The sequence below is a fragment of the Sorex fumeus genome, unplaced genomic scaffold (assembly GCF_029834395.1).
Source record: "Sorex fumeus unplaced genomic scaffold, SorFum_2.1 ptg000100l, whole genome shotgun sequence".
NCBI classification, from domain to species: Eukaryota; Metazoa; Chordata; class Mammalia; order Eulipotyphla; family Soricidae; genus Sorex; species Sorex fumeus.
The window spans coordinates 7,375-32,730 of record NW_026606157.1 but is presented as its reverse complement, the minus strand read 5'-3'; the positions used below and the strand labels follow the sequence as shown (position 1 = coordinate 32,730).

General features: G+C 49.1%; 1 protein-coding gene and 1 pseudogene across 1 annotated transcript; one reads left to right on the top strand and one right to left on the bottom strand.

Annotated features, from left to right (window-relative positions):
- Window positions 1-5,742: 5,742 nt before the first annotated feature.
- On the bottom strand, window positions 5,743-6,703 carry LOC130042418 (uncharacterized). Its single transcript, XM_056134591.1, has 2 exons — window positions 6,695-6,703; window positions 5,743-6,138 (listed from the first exon to the last, which is right to left on the bottom strand). The coding sequence occupies exons 1-2, from the start codon at window positions 6,701-6,703 to the stop codon at window positions 5,743-5,745; spliced, it is 405 nt and encodes a 134-aa protein (XP_055990566.1).
- Window positions 6,704-7,193: 490 nt separating this feature from the next.
- On the top strand, window positions 7,194-9,379 carry LOC130042392 (poly(A)-specific ribonuclease PNLDC1-like; annotated as a pseudogene).
- The last annotated feature ends 15,977 nt before the right edge of the window (window positions 9,380-25,356 follow it).

Genomic DNA, 25,356 nt, shown 5'->3' with positions numbered 1-25,356 from the left:
GTCACTCCAACAGTCTGAGCTGCCTGTTTCAGTCCCTGGCATCCCCCTCCAGGGCCCGAGCAAGGTCAGGGTCAAAAAGCCCAGTGTGGGCAGCTCTGAGGTGCTGCTGTTTGAGAAACTGAGGTAGCATATTTCCTGGGATTTTCCTGAGTCATTATGAGTCATTCTGACCCACAAGGCATTTTTGACACTCCCCACTGGAGGAACTGGGTTTAAGTAATTATTTCTCTGAGGAAACCCCCTCCAGAAAGTGTCCCATCTGTCAGTGCATACTGTGAGGGCGAAACTGATGCCATGACAAGCTGCAGCTGACATTAAGTCTCAACTAGGCCTCAGTTTCTGTTTCCCTGGAGCAGGACTTGCAGTTTCTGGTAAACTCCCAGTTCAGTTATTTGCCGAGATAAGAAATGGGGCAGTTGGGTCATGAGGCGGGGAGGTCACTGTTCCCTCCTTAGAAACTGTTGCTAACCATTGTCAAATTGCTGATCACTGTCATAATAAGGCCAATGCTAAAAATAGACCACTATGTAAATTGCTTCTTAACTCTGAACCTTATATAAACTGCTTGTGATTTGGAGTCGGGGTCCTTGTCACTGCATTGGATGAGTCTTGGACGCTAGCTCAAACTAGCGCTGGCTCCGGCTAGTAATAAAGTTCCTTTGCTTTTGCATTATCGTGTGTGGACTCGTCTCTCCGCAATTGGAGATCTGACACACAACAATACCAAAAAGGTTTGTTGACATTGAACCCTTGACCCTTCTGTAGTCTAAAACTTGGAATCACGCTGAGGGCGCCAGACAGAATGGAAAGAATGTGGAGGCTGGCTGTCAGACTGAGGGTCATCGACAGAGCAGTAATTTCCTGTTCATTTTATTTTCTTTTTCTATAGTCTATTTTTATTATTTTATTAGCTCTGTGGGCATTTTCTAGCATCTCATCTCCTTGTGTCCATTCTTTCCAGCCAGCCTCTCTCCTGCTCCCCAGGGACTAATTCTAAACCAGTCAGAATAATCCTTTGAAAACAAAAATCAGATTATTCTCTTGTCTGCTTAAAATCCTCACACTTGGTGTCCGAGTGAAGGCCAGGGACAAAGTATTGGCTTTGCACGAGGGAATTCCAGGTTGGACCCCAGGCACCACATGGTCTGAGCACCTCCTAGAGTGAGTGGCCCATGAGCACAGAGCCCGGAGTAAGCTCCCAGCACCACCCAGTGTGTGGCCTCCTTCCAACAAACAACTACAAAGGAGAAAACATTAAAAAAAAAAAAAAAGAACAAATAATCCTCCTCCCTTCCCCCCTCCCCCTCTCCCCAGGGCCAGAGCCGTAGTATAAGGGTTTAAGGTGCCTGCCTTGCATGCACGTGATCCTGGTTCAATCCCTGGCAGCACAAATGGTCCCCTGAGCCCCACCAGGAGTGATTCCTGGACACAAAGCCAGGAGTAATCCCTGAGCAGCCTGGGTGTGGCCTCCAGACCAAAACAACAATAACCCCTAATACTTTCTATTGCACTGAAGATGAAAACCAACATTGTAGGATGACATTGCTTTGTCCTTTCTCCCTTGCCACAAGGAGTTTAGGTTTATCAGGTTACACCCACCACAGTGCTCCTGAGTCACTACCCATTCCTTTGTTTATCTGTAACCACTTCTCTCTGCTCTCTTCCCCAACCAGTTAATCAGCTTTTCCCCCTAATCAGACTCTGTTAATTTGTTAGGTCAGATCCTTCTAGGGCACTGAACTTGTATTGTAAGTTAATGTTGCTTTTCTCCTCTCCTTATGTCTTTTGGATAGTTTACTTTAATGCAATGTCCTTTTTGTATAGATACAGGAAGACTACACACTACACTTGATCTTAGCCAAAAGGCCTGGAGCGATAGCACAGCGGTAGGGCGTTCGCCTTACAAGCGGCCAGCATGGCTGACGCGAGTTTTATTCCTCCGCCCCTCTTGGAGAGCCTGGCAAGCTACTGAGAGTATTCGATATGCCAAACACAGTAACAACAAAGTCTCCAATGGAGACGTTACTGGGCCCGCTCGAGCAAATCGACGATCAACGGGAGGGCCTTTACCTTACCTTACCTTACAGGAAGACAGTTTATATTATGCTTTGTAACTTAGGATTTAATTGGCTTTGAATATTATTCACTCCTGGGCATCTGTTATTCACTCCTGGGCATCTGGATGCTGTCATGATCCAAAAGTAACGATGAGATTAGGACCCTGCTAGGGATAGGAAAGACTGTCTGGATTGAGCACTGTAGTCTGAGATCGAGATGGCCCTAGCTATAAGCTTAATGTATCTCTTACTGTGTCCATACAAAATGATTAAAAGTATGTATGCTTATATGTTTGTTGGACAAGGAGAGGAAAAACACACCCAGGGGATTCCACTCTCGGGTGGGTCGACCTGATAATGAGAATCTGTCCTAGAAGTGGCTTTCCGAGGGAAAGAACTATTGATTGTGACCACACCTATGTGTAATTGTTACCCCAACCCCTCGTGGTTTTGGGATTTAACTAGACTGTAAGAGTGGGCTGGGGGGTCAGGATTCAGACTCCAGAAGGAGAAGGAGAAAGGGGATCCAGATTCCAGAGCCAGAAGGAGAATGAAGGGGGATTGAGAAGGAGAATGAAGTAACATGGGGGAGGAAGAAGCAGGAGGAGAATCAGAGGAGAATGGAGATGGGATTGGAATAAACTGCAGCTAAGACCAACCAGCCTGGCCCTCGTTCCCTCCTTTGCCTGCCCATCTCCATCAACCTCCCCGGGGGTGGGGGAAGCAGCGTGAGACGACCGAACGCAGGCAGCGGGATAGACTGCTGCTGTCTTTTTGAGTTTACACAAACATTATTATTTTTAAAAAATTTTATTAGTGAATCACCATAAGGCTACAGTTACAAACTTACGAACTTTCGTGTTTGCATTACAGTCATACAATGATCGCTTACCCATTCCTCCACCAATGTTCCCAGCATCCCTCCCACCACCCCCACCCCATCCCCCACCACCCCACCCCACCTTAGCGGCAGGGCATTCCCTTTTATTCTCTCTCCTTTTGGGTGTTGTGAAAAACCAACATTATCGTTTGCCTTGCGCGCAGCCAGCCCGGCCGAGCCGGGTTCGATTCCTCTGCCCCTCTTGGAGAGCCCCGCACGCTACTAGAGTATCTCACCCACATGGCAAAGCCTGGCAAGCTCCCCGTGACGTATTTGATATGCCAACATACCGTAACAAGTCTCACAATGGAGGCGTTACTGGGCCTGCTCGAGCAAATCGATGAACAACGGGAGGACAGTGACAGTGACAGTGATTATAATCACCATTATTTAAGCATTCTTTTTCAGCGATGGAGAGAACAGCTTCCTTACCCTGGTGTCTCACACTCGGGACTCTTGCACGCCCTCTGCTGGAGCCCCTACGTCCTCTCTGGCCTCCAGCAGCCGTAGTCAGCTACCCTGCTTGTTTCTCCAGAGCCATCACCTCTCTCTTTCTCTTTTTAATTTCTATTGTTTATTTTATTATTATTATTTTTTGGGTCACACCGAGTGGTGCTCAGGGCTAACCCTGGCTCTATGCTCAGGAATCACTCCTGGCAGGGCTCAGGGGACCATATGGGATGCTGGGAATAGAACATGGGTTGGCCAGTGTGCGAGAAAAGCTCCCTAACAGCTGAGCTATGGCTCTGGCACTACTGTTTATTTATTTTTGGTTTTGGGTTTACTCCTGGCTCTGTGCTCAGAAACTCCTGGTGGGGTTTTGGGGTAGGGGATACTAGGGATCAAACCCAGCTCAGGTGTGTGCAAGGCAAGGGCCCTACCTGTTGTACTATTTCTCTGACTCCTGTTTGTTTTCTTTTTTTTTCTTTTGGTTTTTGGGTCACAACCGGTGATACTCCTGGCTCTGCACTCAGGAGTTACTCCTGGCAGTGCTCAGGGGACCATATGGGATGCTGGGAATCAAACCTGGGTTGGCCGCGTGAAAGCCAAACACCCTACCCGCTGTGCTATCACTCCAGTCCCACTTTTTTTAAATTTATTTTTATTTATTTTTTGCTTTTTGGGTCACACCTGGTGATGCACAGGGGTTACTCCTGGCTCTGCACTCAGGAGTTACTCCTGGCGGTGCTCAGGGGACCATATGGGATGCTGGGAATAATGCCCTACCCGCTGTGCTATCTCTCCAGCCCCTCTGTTTGTTTTTTTAAACAGCTGATACAGAAGAAACTTTGTTTAAAAGGACAGACAGTAGGGTAAGGGCAGGAAGGCTTCTATAGTAACGGAGGGGTCTTCTGAGCAGGACCCCGAGATTCAACTCTTCTAAGAGTGCTTCCCTTTTTCTTTGCGTTCACTGTAGCCTTCTAGTGCTGGTGGATTTGTCCTGCTCTCTGCTTGAGATGCTCCGTCTCCATCATCAGGAGTGATCCCTGAGTGCAGTCAGGAGTAAGTCCTGAGCACCACTGGGAGTGGCTCAAAAACAAAACAAAAATTGTAAGGTAGTCTGGACCTTCAGACTGATCTTGAATTTAAATAAGCTTCATTTTCCTCACTGAGACAAAAATAATAACATGCACATACATTCACATACATTATGGAGGCTCCACTGATTAAATAATGCATTTTTATTTGTTTGTTTTGGGGACCATACTCAGGGTTGCTCAGGGCTTACTTCTGGCTATGCCCACAGAGATCACTCTTGGTGGGTCAGGGGGCCATATGGGGTGCCAGGGATCAAACCCGATCGACCATGTGCAAGGCAAATGCCCTGTTGATATACTGTAGCTGTGGCCCAAACTTTGAAATATTTACTGATGTCTACTGGGCCTTGGGCTGGATCAATAGCACAGAGGGTAAGGCGTTTGCCTTGCACGCGGCTGACATGGGTTTAATTCCTTCACCCCTCTCGGAGAGCCCAATAAGCTACGGAGAGTATCCTGCCCACATGGCAAAACCTGGCAAGCTCCCCTGGCGAATTAGATATGCCAAAAACAGTAACAACAAGTCTCACAATGGAGACATTACTGGTGCCCGCTTGAGCAAATCCATGAACAACAGGAAGACAGTGCTACAGTACTCCTGGGCCTTAGTCATTGGAGGTGGCTATGAGAATCCAGTTGACAAGTGTCTACTGTAATGGATTTTAGTTTCTTTGGGGGAAAAAAAGCCCATAAATTAATTAATTGATCACACTGGGGCTAAAGTCTAGAGAAGTCCCCCAAAGCACTTGGGGGTACGAGAGTGTCCTGAGGCTGGGGAGGAGGGAGGTCACCAACAGGTAGCAAGACCAACATGAACGTCGCCCACTCTAGCAACTTCTCTCTTTTCCTGCAGTGTTTGGGGTTTTATTTTAAATTAAATTAATTTTTTATAAAGTTTTTCACAATAATTCATTACACTTAGTAGTCAAACACCAATCCCACCATCATTGCCCCTTCCCACCGCCATATTTCAAATGTTTCCCCCCCAAAACCCAAACCATGCTCCACAAAGCAGAACCGAAACAATTAATTTTGTATTGCTTGTTATGAATGATCTGCTAAAAGTGACCTAATAAAGTTTCCTTAGAGGAAAGTGTGTGAAGATTGTTGTATTTCATCTTGGAGCCAGTAAGCCCTTGTATAAGAGATTACTAATATGTTTGTTCACTGTCACTGTCACTGTCATCCCGTTAATTATCGATTTACTCCAGCGGGCGCCAGCAGCATCTCCATTTGTCCCAGCCCTGAGATTTTAGCATCGTAAACTTTATGCTCTCTCTCCGGGGATGTGGCACGCCAGCTGGATGTCCTTGGGCATAAAGGTGACATGCTTTGCGGGGAATGCACAGAGGTTGGTGTTGTCAAAGAGCCCCACCAGGTAGGCCTTGCACGTCTCCTGCAGAGCCATGACGGCTGAGCTCTGGGAGTGCAGGTCAGTCCTGAAGTCCTGCGTGATCTCACGCACCAGTCGCTGGAATGGCAGCTTGCCCATAAGCAGCTCGGTGGACTTCAGGTAGCGGCCGATCTCATGTAGCGCCACTGTGTTGGGTAGGTCTTGGTGTGGTTTCTTCATGCCCCCCATGGTTGGCACGCTCTTGTGGACTGCCTTGGTGACCAGTTGCTTGCGGGGTGTCTTCCCGCCCATTGACTTGTGTGCCGTGTGCTTGTATGAGCCCTCTCACTCTTCCCAACTCAGCTGGAGACTCCTTCAGGGTTAGGGAAATGAGACCCATTTTAGCTACTGTTGTTGACATATTTGATACGTCATGGGTGGCTTGCCAGGCTCTGCCATGCAGGCTGGATACTCTCGGTATCTTGCCGGGCTCTCCGGGGGGATAGATGGAGGCTTTTTGTTTGTTAAACCCCATCAAATGTTGTGTGTGACTCTTGGTAATTAGTGGTGCAGAGTATGAGAGGTCGAATTCTAAAAAATTAGAATATGATTATAGAGCAGATTCGCTTATGGGTAAGGCCTATGTTGCTCTCTTCCAGGAGCTTTATTTCAGAGTCTCTGGATCTTGGCTGTTGATGAGATTAGATGGCACCAGGGGCAGTTTGTGGGTGTGAGTGCCAAGCTACTGGTAAACATGGGAACTGGGGGGAGGAGGCCCAGTCCCGCTCTGAGCGGGCTTGGAGATCTCAGCCATGGGTCCCACATACCTGGGTTTTTCTGCAGGTTCCCTTGTGGGTGAGGCTCGTCTGAGCCTGTGGAGAGCGACCTTGAGCATGGCTACGTTGGATTTTCAGCTCCGGGGTTAAGCTGGGGCAGGGAAACTCAACCCACCTCCCTCCAAATTGTCCCGGTGAAGACTGGCGCGGGGTCTGGTGTTTGGGATTTTGGATGTGGAATTCTCCTTCCAGGCTTCTGGCGTCCAGGCTTCTGAATCTGAATGACTTTGACTATGACACGTTTCTTAAAAACAAAATCCTGGGGCTGTAGAGATCGCACAGCGGGTAGGGCATTTGCCTTGCACGTGACTGAACCAGGTTCGATTCCCAGCATCCCATATGGTCCCCTGAGCACCGCCAGGAGTAACTCCTGAGTGCAGAGCCAGGGGTAACCCCTGTGCATTGCCGGGTGTGACCCCAAAAAGCGAAACAAAACAAAAAAAAACAAAAATAAACAAATGAAGTCCTTTACACGAATGAGGAGCAGGAGAGGAAAACCAAGCACAGCATCCTGACCGGGAGCTGGACACAGACCAGATCAAGGTAGGGATGGACAAAGTGATGCGGTGGCTGGACCTGGCTGAGGAAGGCGACTGGACGACCCTCCCTGGGATTGCAGGCGTCCAGACTGAAAGGGCCACAGCAACTCCATTTTGGAAAGCCAGTCTCCATTTTTGTGCCTCAGGGTCGTAAGTTTACAACCTTGTAAGAAAAATGTGTCCCACCCCAAGGGCATGAACGCAAATGCCCAGACATCTGACCGCAGATAACAAGGACGATTCAAGTCAAGGTAAGAAGATGTGTGAACTGCTCTGTTTAGCTTCTGCACCCTCCATTTGCTTGCTCAAGGCCATGAGAATGCACCTGGCAGGGGACACCCCAACACGCAGGCAGGAGGGCAGAGGGCTTAAAACCCCCTCCTGGAGGGCGATTGGGGTTCTGAGTCTCTTAGACTTGTGGACCCTCAGCGCCGAGCCCCTTGTATGAGTGTGTTTTGGTGTGTAAATCACTTGTATCACTTGTCATCCTGTTGTTCATCGATTTGCTAGAGAGGGCACCAGTAACATCTCTATTTGTCCCTGTCGCATGCTAGTGTAGCCCAATGGCATCTGCTGGCTCCAGGAACACGAAGAGCCTCAAACCGTTCATTCTGGGTCTTGATGAAGAAGTCCGACCATCTTGTAGGTGGGCGGCCAGGCATTCTTTTGACGTCCTGTGGAAGCCAGTCTAATGGTGTGTAAATCACGATCACGATCATCCTGTTGTTCGTCGATTGCCTCGAGCAGGTCCCAGTAACGTCTCCTTTGCCCTAGCCCTGAGATTTTTAAAAAGTGTCATATTTAAGGCTCTTTCAGGGTTAGGAGAATGAGACCCATCAGGGTTAGGAGAATGAGACCCATCATTGTTACTGGTATTTGGCATATTGGGTACGCCACGGGGAGTTTGCCAGACTTTGCGGTATGGGCAGGTTACATTCAGTAGCCTGCCAGGTTGTCCAAAGTAAGAATGAGATAATAAGATGAGATAATAAGGTGTGTAAATAAAACCTTGAACTATCTGTCCTTTCTCTATGTGTGTCTCAGTCGGCGGCTGAGCTCAGGTTTGTGGCCACTTGGAGGTTCCACTGAGATCTCTGGTCCCTTAACACAGGCCTTCGAGGGCAGCTGGATTGTTCCAGGCCCTCCCCAACATCTGGATGGTGCTGAAGGTGGGGGTGGCTGGGATGGGGGTTGGCAGTGAAGGTGAGTGGCAGTGCTGTTGGCGAGAGAGAGAAAGAGATAAGAGAGAGAGAGAGGAGAGAGAGGAGAGAGAGGAGAGAGAAGAGGGGGAGAGAGAGGAGAGAGAGGGAGAGAGGAGAGGGGGAGAGGAGAGGGAGAGAGGAGAGAGAGAAGAGAGAGGGAGAGAGAGGGAAGAGAGAGAGAAGGAGAGAGGAAAGAGAAGAGAGAGGAGAGAAAGGGAGAGAGAGGAGAGAGAGGAGAGAGGGAGAGAGGAAAGAGAGCTGCTGGCAGACCATCTGACTCTCCACCAGGGCTTCCCCCTGTTCTTCCAGAGGCTGGTAGCTCCCCGTGGGATATAATATGATGATGGACCTGTTACATCAGCACGAGAAGTTCTTCTGGGTCCTGCCAGAAAACTATGAGGATTCAAGCTGGACAGCCTCAGCCTTTCCTCCTAGACGCCAAGAACGTCACCAAGGACATCTGGATGGAACTTGACTTCTGGGGCTTTCCAACCTTTCCGAAGTCTACGAAGGTCTGAACAGTGACTTGAACCCCACCCAAGGCTCCAGGCTAGTGATCACTCAACACCAGGAAGTTCGAGAAGCATGTGGAGACCCGCCCCAAGCAGGAAGCAGTGTCTGATGCCTTCCTCTGCCGACTGGTTCCCAAAGCAGTGTGTTTGCTCCTGCAGACAGTGCTCGCCGCTATTTCTGCACTAGCTCCCTCCTTCTCACTGTGCCTGCACATGCTTGCTCCCTACATGAGCCAGGTGAACCTCATCCACAGCGGGGCCCCTAAGATCAACTCCTCGGTTTCAGATAAACCTAACACCCACCCCATCCTCATCTTCAGCGCCCAGCAGTGGCCGGGCCTCAGAGGGCAGCAGGTATCCCGGCAAGCTACCGAGAGTATCTCGCCCGCACGGCAGAGCCTGGCAAGCTCCCCGTGACGTATTCGATATGCTAAACACAGTAACAGCAGGTATCCAAGTTCCAGAATATCTGCAAGTTCAATGTGCGCTGCCGGTTCCTAATCTTTTTTTTATTTTCAGGATTTTTTTTGTTAATTGATTCACTTGTTACTGTGTTTGGCACTGTGAGGTACAGTAACAAAACTTTCATGTTTGAGCTTTTATCATACAGTCATCAAACACCCAGCCCTTCACCAGTGCACATTTTCTTTTTTTTTTTTTCTTTTTTTCTTAGTGAAAAACCATGAGGTACAGTTATAGGCTTACAAATTTTGTGCTTGGGTTTCAGTTATACAATGATCAAGTGCCCATCCCTCCACCAGTGCCCGTCATCCATCCCCATGGTCCCAGCATCCCCCCCCCTCATTCCCCCCCCCCCCCCCCCCGTCCCATCCTGCCTCTGTGGCAGGGTATTCCCCCTTGTTCTCTCTCTCTTCTTTTGGGTACTGTGTTTTGCAAGAGAGGCTTTGAGTGGCAATCATGTTTGGTCTATCGACTACTTTTAGCATGCTTCTCCCACCCTGGGAGGACCCTCACAACACTCTTCATTTGGTACTCTCTTCTCTATCTGAGCTTCCTTTTCACCTAGAGCCTGTGGCTGGCCTTCCATTCATGGAGCAAAATTCCTGGTACTAATCTCAGCCATTCACCAGTGCACATTTTCTACCACCAAAATCCCCATTACGTCCCGCCCCCCCCCCCCCCCCCCCCGCCACCATTCCACACCTCCCCCTGCCTGAGTGGCAGACAATTTGCACAATACTTTCTTTCTCTGCTTTAGTTACCTTTTTTTTTTTTTTTTTGCTTTTTTGGGTCATACCCGACGATGCACAGGGGTTACTCCTGGCTCTGCACTCAGGAATTACTCCTGGTGGGTGCTTAGGGATGCTGGGAATCGAACCCAGGTCGGCCGTGTGCAAGGCAAACGCCCTACCCGCTGTGCTATCTCTCCAGCCCCTACTTTAGTTACCTTTGATATTTCGAGACCAGATCCATCACCCCTCATACCTGCCGAAAAGGCCATGCTAGACAATGTGTTTTGTACTGCTTGTTATGGGCTGCAGCGATAGCACAGCGGGTAGGGCGTTTGCCTTGCACGCAGCCAACATGACCGACCTAAGTTTGATTCCTCCGCCCCTCTCGGAGAGCCCAGCAAGCTACCGAGAGTATTGCGCCCTCACAGCAAAGCCTGGCAAGCTACCTGTTAAGTATTCGATATGCCAAACACAGTAACAACAACGTCTCACAATGGAGACATTATTGGGCCCGCTCAAGAAAATCGAAGAACAACGGGAGGACAGTGATTGCTTGTTATGGATACAATACAATGTTGCACAGCCGCATGTTCTAGGAATTCTAAAATTTTAATAATTAGGGTCTGCAGTTCATGCTCTTGATCAGGTTTAAGGATGCTCAGGGCATCTTGAAGAAGTACCGGGGCCACCCTATGCCACAGGTGTCCTTCTACTGCTATTGGTGACATCAGCTGCCTGCTCCAGGTCTGCCCAAATCACCACTTGGGCGCTCCTGGCATCAGTCCTGGGAAGGCCCAGCCCTGGAGGTCCACGTGCAAGGCCCCTGAAGCTCCTGACCCTGCAGCTCCTGGCCCTGCTGGTGCAGGCGCGTGACAGCCTTGCACTGGCCGGCTGGATCGTTGGCTCTGTCCACCTGACCAGAGTCCCACAAAGGAGTTCATGGCTTCAAAAAGAGAGGATGAGGATGAGAAAGGAACATGGCCTGTCAGAGACCTTCAGAAGGGACCGCAGTAGAGACCACGGTGACAATGATAGTTGGAAATGATCACTCTGGACAAGAACCAAGTGCTGAAAGGAGGCAAGGGGATATCCAAGGTATCCTTTCAGTACCTGTATTGTGAACGACAGTGCCCAAAAGGAAAATGAGAGAGAGAGAGAGAGAGAGAGACAGACAGACAGACAGACAGACAGAGACAGAGAGAGACAGAGACAGAGAGAGACAGAGACATAGAGAGAAAGAGACACACACACACACACACACAGAAGATAAACGTGCCTGCCTTAGAGGCAGGCTGCGGGTAGGAGATGATGGGAGGGAAACTGGGGACATTGGTGGTGGGAAATGTGACTGGTGAAGGGATGGATGTTGGATCATTGTATGACTGAAACTCAATCATGAACAACTTTGTAACTGTATATAGCTCATGGTGATTCAATTAAAAAAATAAAAATTTAAATGAGAACTTGAGAAGCTTTAAAAAATGTTATGACCTAAAATAAGACATGTTATGATCTAAAATAACAGTAAGTAAAAAAAAAAAAAAGGGCTAGCCTAGTGGCTTGATTATTTTAACAAGATCTAGACTCTGAATTCTTTTTGGCGGGGGGGCTAGGGGGCACATACCTGGCAGTGCCCAGAGGCTCCGCTTGGCTCTGTTCACTGGGATTTGATCCTGGTGGTGTTCAGTCTGTTGAGTTGTCTCGCTGGTGCAGAATCGCAAGTTCTGTGCTTTGATGTTCGAGGACTGAGTTTGTTTCTAAACTGGTTGCGAGACAAAGGAAATATTTTCCAGAATTGCCACCACTAGCTTTCCCTCACGTCTTCATGACCAGTGTTTGGTCAGCTAAGAGCGGGGAGAGATAGTACAGGGGGTCAGGCCCTTGCCTTGCATGCAGCCCACCTGGGTTCAATTCCCAGAATCCCATATGGTGCCCAGAGCACCGCCAGGAGTGATTCCTGAGCGCAGAACCAGGAGTAACCCCTAAGCATCACCGGGTGTGGTGTGGTCCCCAAAACAACAAAAACCCATAGAGAGGTTGGAATTTATTCCATCCGCAAAGAAAATAAATTCCGGCTGTGACCAATAAGAAGTTTGCCCAGTTCTTATTTCATGCCGGTTGCCGGTACGCCCCCTGGCGGCAACCTTCAGCTTGTACCTGTTCTTGGAGTCTTCGCTCATTTATTTTTTGGTTCCCCAAATAGCACAGAGTGAAAAATCATAAACCTAAAACCTCCCTTCCACCGGCCAGGCCCTAAAGCCCTTTAGGGAAATTTTCATTTACCATCATTATTAAGGTTTGGATGACAATAAAAGACAAAGAAGCGGACTCAGTCACTCCCTCCCCCAGTGACTAACGTGCTCCCCAGAGTTCTTTCTTCCTCCCTTTTCACTTAGGTTAGTTTTCCGCAAGCCCCTGAGTGGAGAAAGGGCTGTGGGGACACTCATTTGCATTTAGAAGAAGGCGGATGGAGGGGAGTCTCCTGGGCCTTCCCTGCTGGCCACGAGAGCTGGAGCGGCTGAGGTTGGAGCACAGGACCTGGGTTTTTCCTAGAAGTAGGTCAGGAGCAGGGAGGAAAGTGCTGGTCACATGGCCCTCCGCCTCTGTTCCCCTCCTTTTGAAATCTGCGCTGGGGTCGGCGCCTGCCTGGCCAGGGGAGAAGCAGAGCAGGGCCTGGCCTCACCCTGGTGGAAGGGAAAGGGAGGTGCCAGCAGCTGAGGTCGGGGATGGCAGAGAGCGTGAGAAGCCAGAGAGCTTTTCTGGCTGGCCGGAGCTCACCTGGGACTCTGTGTGTGTGTGTGTGTGTGTGTGTGTGTGTGTGGTTTGTGTGTGTGCGCGCGTGCGTGTGTGTGTATATCTGTATCGAGCTCACTTGGGACTCTGTGTGTGTGTGTGTGTGTGTGTGTGTGTGTGTGTCTGTATTGAGCTTACCTGGGACTCTGTGTGTGTGTGTCTGTATTAAGCTCACCTGGGACTGTGTGTGTGTGTGTGTGTGTGTGTGTGTGTGTCTGTGTCTGTATCAAGTTCACCTGGGACTCTGTGTGCGTGTGTGTGTGTGTGCGTACATGTGCACTCGTACATGGTGCATGTGCTTGTGCGTGTGTGTGTGTGTCTGTATTGAACTCACCTGGAACTCTGTGTGTGTGTGTGTGTGTGTGTATATCTGTATCGAGCTCACTTGGGACTCTGTGTGTGTGTGTGTGTGTGTGTGTCTGTATTGAGCTTACCTGGGACTCTTGTGTGTGTGTCTGTATTAAGCTCACCTGGGACTGTGTGTGTGTGTGTGTGTGTGTGTGTCTGTGTCTGTATCAAGTTCACCTGGGACTCTGTGTGCATGTGTGTGTGTGCGTACATGTGCACTCGTACATGGTGCATGTGCTTGTGCGCGTGTGTGTGTGTCTGTATTGAGCTCACCTGGAACTGTGTGTGTGTGTGTCTGTATTGAGCTCACCTGGGACTGTGTGTGTGTGTGTGTGTGTGTGTGTCTGTACTGAGCTCACCTGGAACTCTGTGTGTGTGTGTGTGTTGTGTGTCTGTATCGAGCTCACTTGGGACTCTGTGTGTGTGTGTGTGTGTGTGTGTGTGTCTGTATCGAGCTCACCTGGGACTCTGTGTGTGTGTATGTGTGGGTCTGTATCGAGCTCACCTGGGACTCTGTGTGTGTGTGTGTGTGCGCGCGTGCATGTGTGCGTGTTAATGTGCATGTGCGTGCGTGCGTGGATGTGTGTGTTTGTGTGTGTGTATGTGTCCAGTTTAAAGGCCCTTCCTGGACTCTTCAGCCCAGTGTTGCCCTTCCATGCACGCCCAGCCCTGGCACAGAGCAGGTGTGCCTTGACATTTGCAGATTCACACCTGGGGGGACACTCGCTCCCCTTCTGCTGTTCATATCCTGTGAAGCGCACAAAAAACCGCCCATTTGATTGCCACAGGGGTGGGGACAGAGAGCAATCTGAACAATGATGAATCTGTAGCCAGTACCTGGAAACTCTGTGTGTGTGTGTGTGTGTGTGTGTGTGTGTGTGTGTGTGTGTGTGTGTGTTGGGGGTGGGGTGGGGTAGGGTTGGAATGAGGGGGTCCACTCATCGGTAATAAGTCCAGGATTATTGAAATTTCCATCTAGAATGAAAGGGAAAACATTTCTAAATGGAATTTGTGATCTCAGATGGGAAACCCAATTTTATATGTTAATTATTTCAGTGCAAACACGCTGCTAATTGTCGAGCAGCTGTCACTTTAAGGAAGCATGTTGGGCTGAGATCCTGCCGCCTCCCTAAGATCCAGAGAGAGCTGGTCTGCAGCCACCAGACTGCAGGGAAGTTCTACCGGTCCCCAAGCCCCCCAAACCTGCCTTTTCCCTTCTGCTTGCTGAGACTGTGGGCAGGAGCTTTGAAGGGCTACTGCACAACACGTGCTCGGAAATATCAAGTTTTACTTTTTGTTTGTTTCCGGGCCACGGGCTACTCCAGGAGAGATGCTTGGGGTTCTTTCTTACTGGTATTCAGGAGGCTCAGGGCAGGGGCTGGGCATCCGAAGCCTTTGGGCAGCCTCCCTGCTCCCTGGCCTGTTTTCCAAGGACTCTGCCAGCCTCCTGTGTGGAGCGCCTCATTCGGGTCCCCCGGGGGCTGCTGTCTTGCCCTCTGCGAGGTGAAGCAGAGGGAAAGAAGCAGGCAGGGAAGGTGTGATTCGGTCTGTCTCCTTGGGGATTTATCCTGAGAGGTGAGGATGGAGGGAGACGAAAGGGAAGGAGGTGCTGGCTGGCTGGAACCCCGACACTCTCCCTGCAAGCCCATTATCCCCAAGGGGGTCCCTTCCATGTCACTTGGCCCCCACAGCAGAGCTGTCCAGGGACAGGCCTCCCAGATATGGTCCCCTGGCCTCCAGCGATTCTGACAACTGGCCGTCCAGGACATGTTGCTTGGACACGTGGGTTATTTTGAGCTAAGATCACTTGAGGCTGTCTATAGAGAAATGATTCCCAGGGGCCTTAAGAACCCAGAAAAATCCAGATTGGGGGTGTTACCGGATCTGAGGTCATCTCTTTAATTGGGTTTTCTAAAGGAGGGGCCTGTCTGCTGCCCACAGCACTGGCTTTGGCCCCCTTAAAGCCCAGCCCAGTCCTTCCCTCGGAACAAACCCCTTGTTGGGTCCTATTCGGGGCAGAACTGCGTCCATGCAGACACTCCAGAAGTCTGCGATTATGCTCGGTGAAGCCTCTGACTAGTCCGTCTGATGTAGATTTGATTGCCCAGCCTGTGCGGAACCCAAAGGGAGAAGGGGCCTTTCCCCTGCCCTTTACTGTCCAGTTCGTTCCTCCAACTCTCTTGCTAATGTGCTCGGGGTTGCTCCTAGTGGTCCTTGGGGACTATGCAAGACAGGGGATTTCTTTTTTTAGTCTGATTTTGTTTTAGGCCAGACCCGCAGTATTCCGGACTAACTCCGAACTCTACTCAGATCACTCCTGGTAGTGCTTAGGGGGAACATATGGCCCTTCCTTCCTCCTCCCTCCCTCCCTCCCTCCCTCCCTCCCTTCCTTCCTTCCTTCCTTCCTTCCTTCCTTCCTTCCTTCCTTCCTTTCTTTTCTCCCTCCCTCCCTCCCTCCCTCCCTCCCTCCCTCCCTCCCTCCCTCCCTCCCTCCCTTTCTTCCTTCCTTCCTTCCTTCCTTCCTTTTCTCCCTCCCTCCCTCCCTCCCTCCCTCCCTTTCTTCCTTCCTTCCTTCCTTCCTTCCTTCCTTTTCTCCCTCCCTCCATCCCTCCCTCCCTCCCTCCCTCCCTCCCTCCCTCCCTTGCTTCCTTCCTTCCTTCCTTCCTTCCTTTCTTTTCTCCCTCCCTCCCTCCCTCCCTTCCTTCCTTCCTTCCTTCCTTCCTTCCTTCCTTCCTTTTCTCCCTCCCTCCCTCCCTCCCTTCCTTCCTTCCTTCCTTCCTTCCTTCCTTCCTTCCTTCCTTTTCTCCCTCCCCTCCCTCCCTCCCTTCCTTCCTTCCTTCCTTCCTTCCTTCCTTCCTTCCTTCCTTCCTTCCTTCCTTTTCTCCCTCCCTCCCTCCCTCCCTCCCTCCCTCCCTCCCTTCCTTCCTTCTTTCCTTCCTTCCTTCCCTCCCTCTTTTCTTCTCCCTCCCTCCCTCCCTCCCTCCCTCCCTCCCTCCCTCCCTCCCTCTCTCCCTTCCTCTCTCCCTCCCTCCCTTCTTCCCTTCTTCCCTTCTTCCCTTCTTCCCTCCCTGCCTTCCTTTCTTGGACCCCCAAATATAAAACCTGCATTCCAGCCTTTGGAGCTCCTGGGCCCCTGAGTACTTTCCTTAAAAAACATTTTTTCGTGAGGTACTAGATTTACAGTACTGATTTTCTCTTTTTTTTGGGGGGGGAGGGGAGATCAGGGAGAGGTTGGGCCATACCCGGTGGTGCTCAGGGTTTACTCCTGACTCTATGCTCAGGGATCACTCCTGGCCTGGCTCAAATGGAGTGCTGGGAATAGAACCCAGGTGGGCAGTGTGCAAGGCAAATGCCCCACCTGATGTACTGTTGCTCTACCCCATGGATTTAAATATTGTCAACTACACTTTTCAGGTTTTCATCATTCCAACACCACACCCCTCACCAGAGACAGCGCTTCCCACCACCACAGTCCCAAGGACACACCCACCTCATGCCCACCAGGTAAGTTCAGCGACATAGACAGAATCTTCAGTATTTATGACTTTGACCATTTGTTGTTATTTATTGTTTCTTCTCCCACCCCACATATGGGAGAGATCTTGTGTGTGTGTGTATGTGTGTGTGTGCGTGTGTGTTGGTGGTGACATTCATGCACATATAGATGAATTAAGGTCATCTAAAATTCAGCAAAATTGTAAATAAGAAATATGTATTTTAAAAACGAATCTTAACTAACAAATAAAAAATAACTAAATATTTTTAGAGGTATATATATTTAGGTGGGCTGGAGCGATAGCACAGCAGCAGGGCGTCTGCCTTGCACGCAGCCAACATGGCTGACCCGAGTTCGATTCCTTCGCCCCTCTCTGAGAGCCCGGCAAGTTACCGAGAGTATCTCGCCCGCACGGCAAAGCCTGGCAGGCTACCCATGATGTATTCGATATGCCAGACACAGTAACAACAAAGTCTCCAATGGAGACGTTACTGGGCCCGCTCGAGCAAATCAATGATCAACGGGAGGACAGTGATAGACAGTGATAGATATTTAGGTCCAGAGATTATAAAATAAGGCTCCCAGAAGAGAGCGAAGCTATGTTTCCCTCTTGGAGAACCAAGCAAGCTACCGAGAGTATCCCGCCCATACGGCAGAACTTGGAAAGCTACCCATGATGTACTTGATATGCCTAAAACAGTAACCATCATGGTCCTCATTCCCCTGACCCTGAAAGGTTCCCCAGTAAGCCACTGGCTTACACTAGCATGCAACAGGTATGAATGAAGATGTTACTGGCGCCCACTCGGGCAAATTGGTGAACAACGGGATGACAGTGATACAGTGATACATTTAGACAATATTATGAATAATTCTGATACACCTTTTAGAATTTACACAAGTAGGTAAATCCAACAAATGTAAAACTTAGTGAAAATGAAGAGAATTAAGAAAATTTAAAAGGAAAAATCTGAATAGGCGAATAAAAATACAAAGTGTGTTTTATCCTAAGAAAGGGAATATTGGCTTCATATTAGAAAATCTATTATAGATTCTGTCTAAGTATCTGTATTAATAAGTAAGGGATTGTAATAAAATCTCTATAGATTGTGAAAATATAACCCATTCAGACATTCAGTGTAAATGAGATGTTATTCAGTATCAATGAGATGCCATTCAGTATCAATGAGATGTTAATTTGCTATTGAAAATAAAATCCCATAAAATCCTATAGTTAGCTAAGAGTAAACCTTCTTAGAAGGCAACCATCAGTGCCATAAGTGAGTGCCATTCTTGGTGTCACGTGCTGAGAAGTTTGTCTTGTCCTATAAAGAAGTTCCTTTAACATGTCTTGCAAAACTGGATTCAGGACTGTGAATTCCCTAAACTGTTGCCTGTCCATGAATCTCTGTATTGTTTCTTCCATCTGAATGATGATCTAGCTGTATAGATTACTCTTGGTGAGGCGTTCATTTCATCGAGTTCTTGTACTATATCCCTCCTTTCTCTCTGGGTCATTGGGTAGCTCTGTTGTCTCTTACTGGCTCTCCTTAGCATGTAAGTTCCTTTTTTGAACTTGCTGCTTCCAGTGTTCTCTATCCTTGCTTTTTTCCTTCTGAGCACAGTGTGTCTTGGAGTTTTCCTATTTGAGTCTGTTTTTTGCTGGGACCCTTCCGGCCTCTTGTATGTGTTTACATGCATTCCTCAACCCTCAGGAGTTCTTAGCTATGATTTCTTTAATGATAGTTATTTTTATCAAATTTGCTTTTCCTGGTCCTCAGGGACTCTGAGGATTTTTATATTGATTCTCCTGAGCTCATCCCATACTTCTCTGGCGTACTGTTCATTTCTTTTTATCATTTATCATTTTCCCCATCATTTGTTTTCTAGAGTTTTCCTCTACCTCATGTTGGAGCTTCTTGATCTTTTCCTCAGTGGCTGTCATTCAGCTGCTCAGACCTTCTGATGAGGTGTTTTTTTTTTTTTTAATCGCCTACCAAGCTCTTCAGTTTTGTCCTTTCTGCTTGTAGTTCTCTTATTTTGGCTCTCATGCATTCTTGTGCTTTGTGACTATCCATGTCATCATTTTTTTTTCTTTTTGGATCATTCCTGGCGATGCACAGGGATTACTCCTGGCTCTGCACTCAGGAATCACCCCTGGCGATGCTCAGGGGACCATATGGGATGCTGGGAATCAAACCCGGGTTGGCCGCGTGCAAGGCAAATGCCTACCCGCTGTGCTATTGCTCCAGCTCTGTCATCATTTTTTTGAGCTCGTTAAACATCCTCATATGCTGTCACTAAAGTCATTTCTGATGGTTTACAGAGCTGGTTGGTCTTGTTTGTGCCTTCTGTGTTGCTGTTTTTGCTCATTGAGCTTGGAGGCTTCTACGACACTTTCTGTTGTCGTTTCCGTCTTCTGCTCTGTGGAGGGCGAGTCCCTCAGAGGTTGACTCCGTGGGAAACTCTGAGGGATTAGGCTGGGAGTTGTTCTTTTCCATCTCTGTCTGTCTTCACCCTGTAGCAGGAAGTATAATTGTGAGAAGTGTGAAATTCTCTGAGGAGATCTGTCACCTGGTGCCATGTATGGCATGGGTGTGGAGGCTAGCCAGAAGGGAGGGGATTTTCTGGGTGGATTTTTGATTGTGCTCATTTACAAACCACATCTTCACTTCTGGGTGTAGACTTTATTCATGCAAGTCAATCAACATATAACATACCCTGGCGACCTCAACATGCCCAAACAGTTGAAGGGAGGAATTCTATCCTACACCCAGTAGAGAAGTTATTTTTGTTCATTGCCAGACATAAAAAGAGACCCAGGTGTCCCAGTTACCATTGACCATCATCTCTTAACTACCAGGGAACCAGCCTGGGGTGAACCTAAAGCAAGAATAGCAGAATCAGCACCTGAGACCTTGATGCAATCCGTGAACAGTACCCAGAGCCTATAGGAAAAGGGTACCCTATTAGGCAAGGTGATAGAAACAGAAATTGTTCTCCCCAGATCCAAAAACTAAAATTTTAGCCCTTGATATTTTAGCATGTGACTGGGAAATAGAAACTTAGAAGGAGAATAATGAAGGTTAAACAAGCTCAAGAGAGACGCTCCTAATCCCACAGGACACTTGTACTAGAGACTCCAGGGACAGACAGACAGACAGACAGACAGACAGACACACACACACACACACACACACACACGGAAGGTCTCAAGGACAAGAGACAACTCCAAGGAGAAGAGCCTGAGGAAGCAGCAAACCCACCAGCCCCTTTATCTTGGCAGTTGTAGGGAGAGAGACTTTAGAGATGGGGACACACACACACACACACACACACGTACACGCACGCGCGCGCGCACACACACACACACACACACGGAAGGTCTCAAGGACAAGAGACAACTTCAAGGAGAAAAGCCTGAGGAAGCAGCAGACCCACCAGCCCCTTTATCTTGGCACTTGTAGGGAGAAAGACTTTAGAGATGGACACACACACACACACACACACACACACACACACACACACAGAGGGAAGGTCTCAAGGACAAGAGACAACTCTAAGGAGAGGAGCCTGAGGAAGCAGCAGACCCACCAGCCCCTTTATCTTGGCAGTTGTAGGGAGAGAGACTTTAGAGATGGGGACACACACACACACACACACACACACACGCACACACGCACGCACGCACACACACATGGAAGGTCTTAAGGACAAGAGACAACTCCAAGGAGAAGAGCCTGAGGAAGCAGCAGACCCACCAGCCCCTTTATCACACACACACACACACACACACACACACACACACACACACACACGGAAGGTCTCCAGAACAAGAGACATACAGCTCCAAAGGGAGAGGCAGACACGCCAGCCCCTTCCTCTTGGCCTCCCCTCCTCAGAGGGTGAGAAAGTGCTTCATTCCCTGTGTTTCAGCCCTTCACTGGAATTTCCTGTAGCAGACCACTCTGGCAGACAAACCCACAAGGTAATACATTTTCTCACTGGTTGACAAAGGCTGAGTTGTGATTTACTGTTAATTATATTCAGAGTCATCCTGAACCTGGACCACTGGCTCCTCTGGGCAAGTCCGCCCTATCCCGCTTTTCACGGGTGCCTGCTGTCGCGTGTTTGTTTTCTTTGGCCTAAGGCGTGGAAGCCAGTTCCTGCCATTGTAGCCGGGACTGCATTTCTGCTGCAGCCGGAGGTTTCCGTGGGCCGTGTAAAATAAGCAAAGGCCGATTTGGGCCTGTAAATGCCCTTCCAAACTTCGCGAAGAGAACATCAGACGCAGTGGCCTGGGTCCAGTTGGATCTGGTGAGCAGTTAGCTGAAGCCACGCGGGGGGCGTGTAAGGCAGGATTCTGGGGTCGAGAGGGGAAGCTGAGCTTGTTCTCAGAGCCCACGTGGAGACGAGGATGGGGCTGGGGGAAATACAGAGCGGTTATAGGGGGAGCTCGTCCATCATTATGTTCTTGGTGCCCGGGCACAGAAGAGGGGTCTGAGCAAATCTGACCGAGTTAAAGAAAGGAACGAAAACTGGGCCATTGCCAGTCTATAGGACAGCGGTGACTCCCCCGGCTTTCACCCCAGATGCTGCTGTTCTCTGGCCTGTGGGTGGACAGCCGGTGGGTTGCCCTGATTCCATCCCCTCAGGCCTGCGGAGGGTGGCCAGCTGAGGGCGGGCAACCGAATCTCGGAGAACCCTCCTTGACCGAAAGAGAGTCACTGAGTCAAAGGTCACACTCACCACACCCCTGTCACTTGGTTGTTCTGTTAGAGCCACCACAGGACCGTGCTCCAACTCAGGGATCTTCCTGGTAGGACTCAGGGGACCATACTGGATGCTGGGAATAGGACCCCAACTAGCCTTGCATCGGGCACGTATCCTACCTGCTGTACTGTCTCTCCAGCCCACACTTCCCCAACTTTTGAGGTAGAGATAGAAACTCTAGGTTCATGGTTCCTTCCTTCCTTCTTTCCTTCCTTCCTTCCTTCCTTCCTTCCTTCCTTCCTTCCTTCCTTCCTTCCTTCCTTCCTCCCTCCCTCCCTCCCTCTCCCTTTCTCTCTTTCTTTCTTTCTTTCTTTCTTTCTTTCTTTCTTTCTTTCTTTCTTTCCTTTTTTCTTTGAGGGACCACACCCAGTGGTGCCCAGGGATTACTCTTGGCCACTCTGTAGAAAGACAGTGAAAGGGGTGATTATCAATAGGAGGTTGAGTGGAAATACTGGAGGACCTCTTTAAGAGAATTCCAAAGACCCTTCTGCTGCAGCTGGAGACCCTTAGAACTGAGGAGAACCAGGGTAACTGCTCTGGAGAAGGTTTCTGCTTTGCCAAAGTCAGGGTTCTGACGGGGAAACAGTGGGGTTCCGAGAAAGGTCACTGAGACACCCGCACCAGTACACCCTCAGATGCTCAGAAGTGATTCAGCGATAGCACAGCGGGTAGGGCGTTCGCCTTACAAGCGGCCAACATGGCCGACCCGAGTTCGATTCCTCCGCCCCTCTCGGAGAGCCTGGCAAGCTACCGAAAGTATTCGATATGCCAGACACAGTAACAGAAGTGATTCACTTCCTATTAAAAGCAAATTCTTGTGCAGGGATAGAGGGAGGGGTGAGGGGTGAGGGATGGGGTAGGATGTGTGTGTGTGTGGGAGAGAGAGAGAGAGAGGAGTGAGAGAGAGAGAGAGAGAGAGTGAGAGAGAGGACAGCTTTGCAAGTGGCCACATCTGGCTGACCAATTTAATCCCTGGCATCACATATGGTCCTCTGATCACTGCCAAGAGTCATTACCGAGCACAGAGACAGAAATAGCCTCTCAGCAATGCCAGGTGTGGTCGTCAAACCAAAACAATAACAACGATAATAACAACAGCAACAGATTCTCTCCTGCCAAGTCAGTCGGCTTGTGGACGATGACCCGGATTGTGCCACCAGTCTACGGCACAGCCATCTAGTGTGATCTTTCTGGGGACATGAAGAGAGTGGCCATGGTGGCGAGAACAGGGCCTACACACTGTCCAGCAGAACAGGTGCTTAGGCACCAAGGCTGCTCTGACTCTCACTGCTGCCAAATGACGCTGAGGCCAAGTCTGAGTTCCCACTATGCCTCTTGGTAGCAAGTTAGCTGCCGGGTCCATTTCAGAAATTCCTCTGAACACGCACTTTTGGTGCCAGTTACCTTAGCTGCCTGCGCGACCTCATTTGGCCTCTCAGAAAACATGCAGAATGTTTTGTTCCTGACTTGGGACTCTGACTGACATCTCCATGGGCTAAGGGACCCTCTTAGCGGCACAGGGAATAGTGAATTCTATGACATGGAGATGCGCTAGTCCTAGGGTATATTATTCCACACAGAGGCTGGCTGTTGGTTTGGAGAGTGACCTGGAGCAAGCTTTGATGAAAACAGCCCTAAGGGCCCGGCTGAGGTGCCTACCTGGGTAGAACATGCAGAGGGGACGAGCACCATCCTTAGATTCAGTTCTCACCTGAGGGTAACTGTTTGGGCTGCAGAGAGCTTTATGGACTATGCATAGGCTTTGCATGCTGCAGGCCCAGGTTCCATCCTTGGGACTACATGGTTTCCTGAAGGTCACCCGGAGCAGGGTGGCCCAACCACGGAGCCAGGAGTCACTCCCACCATGTTGCCGGGTATAGTCCAAAATCCAAACCCCCCTGCAAAAAAATGAGCTAATGTTAGATATTGTTGGGTCTCTAAGAAGTGGATGTGATAGTGCTGATTTGCAACTGGACTGGAAAAACTTTGATTTTTGCTGGAGAGGGCTGGAAGTCTAGTTTCTGACTCCATGCCAAGTCAAGGTCAGTGCAATTTACAATGTGCTATAAAAAGGCATCAACTCCCCAGACAGTGTAAGGCCAATCTCTTTACTGAGGTTCTTCAGCCGGCCTAACCAGTTCAACAAGCTTGGTCAGGGATGCAGACAAGCTCCACTGAGAACTGCTTTTACCTTCTGGAGACTGAGAGACCCACACAGGTAATATCGGCATTCTGACTCAGAATGAGGAAAATGATGGAAGAAATATCTCTAGGACCTCTGATGTTCACCTCTCTTTGTCTGTTTTAAAATTTTTTTTTTAATTTTTGGCTTTTTGGGTCACACCCAGCAATGCTCAGGGCTTACTCCTGGCTCTGCACTCAGGAATTACTCCTGACAAAATGCTCGGAGGACCATATGGGATGCTGGGGATTGAACTGGGTTGACCATGTGTAAGGCAACGCCCTACCCGTTGTGCTATTGCTCTGGCCCCTCACCTCTCTTCATTCAGTGACTTACTATTTGTGTTAAATAAAAGCCTTGAGTCTGGTAAGTGCTTTTAAATACTGAACGTGGAAAATTTGAGGGGTGAAATACAGGGGTTTAGGGGAAGTGGATGAAGGCAGGGTTGGCCTGTGAACCATCATCTCTCCCCAGTGTTGCAGGAGACTTAAGTGCAGTGGGTCCGTTAGAGTCTTATCAGGCCTCAGTGTCTGCGGGAAGGGAGTTACCAGAGACACGAATGGGCACCAGAGAGGAGAATTGGGATTCTTTATTACAAAAGCCCATGCCTGGCAATGGACTATCGTCCCAGAGATAGTTCTGTGGCCCTAAGCTCAGCCAGGGATGAATTTATAAAGGCAAAAATCACATCCTAGTCAGACAATGGATGCAGGGGATAAGGGCGGCAGGAGCTGTGATCAGCGAAGCAAGTTATGGAAGGAAAATAAGTTCATTAATGGTAACATTTATTTTTAAGGAGAACCATTGGCTCTTTTTTTTAACGATTATTAAGGAGAACAGTTGGCCAACTGGCTTGCAGGTTATGGCGGACAATCAGGATTAATGCTGGGAGTTGAACAGTTTGTTTATGGGCTGTGCTTGTCAATGGTTTCCCCTGACCCTTGGAACAGTGGGAGGAGTTCCCTTCTTGCTGACCGGCTGGGAGAGGAATGAAGATAGAATCCCTTATGCCAGGAGCCCTTAGCACAATCCCCACTGTTCCCCTCACCTCTCCCCTCCCAACAACCCCCCCACGCACCCTTTATTTTTTAATTTTTACTGGATCTTTAATCCTCATTTAATTATTTAAATTTTTTTCCAACTTTGTTTTCATAAAATTCACAATTCTTGATTACATTCACTATTTCAACACCAATCCCACCACTGTTACACCTTCCTGCGACCATTATTATTATTATTTTTAATATTTGAATGCACATTTTCTTTTCTTCTGAAACTTTTATTGAATCTCTGTGAGATAGACCCTGACAAAGCTACTCATGACTGGATTTCAGTCATACAGTATTTCAACACCCATCCCTCCACCAGTGTACATTTCCCAGCACCAGTGTCCACCAGTGGCAAATGCAGTCACATGCTCCAGAAACTCCAGGATATTTAACTGGACTGTGAATTTACATGGCAGAGCTTGTGGGATGTGGGTATGACTGCCCGGGTTTGTCTGGGAGGTGTGGGGAGGCTGTCCCCATCCAACGCTACTCTGAGAAGACTCTAGAATTCTCCACCTGAAGACCCATGTACCTGGGTAGTTTGACATCTCTGCAGACTCAGTCCTGAGGCTGTGGGGTTGGGCTGTTGGCATGGTGATGCAGTGATGCAGGTGATGCTGAAGCA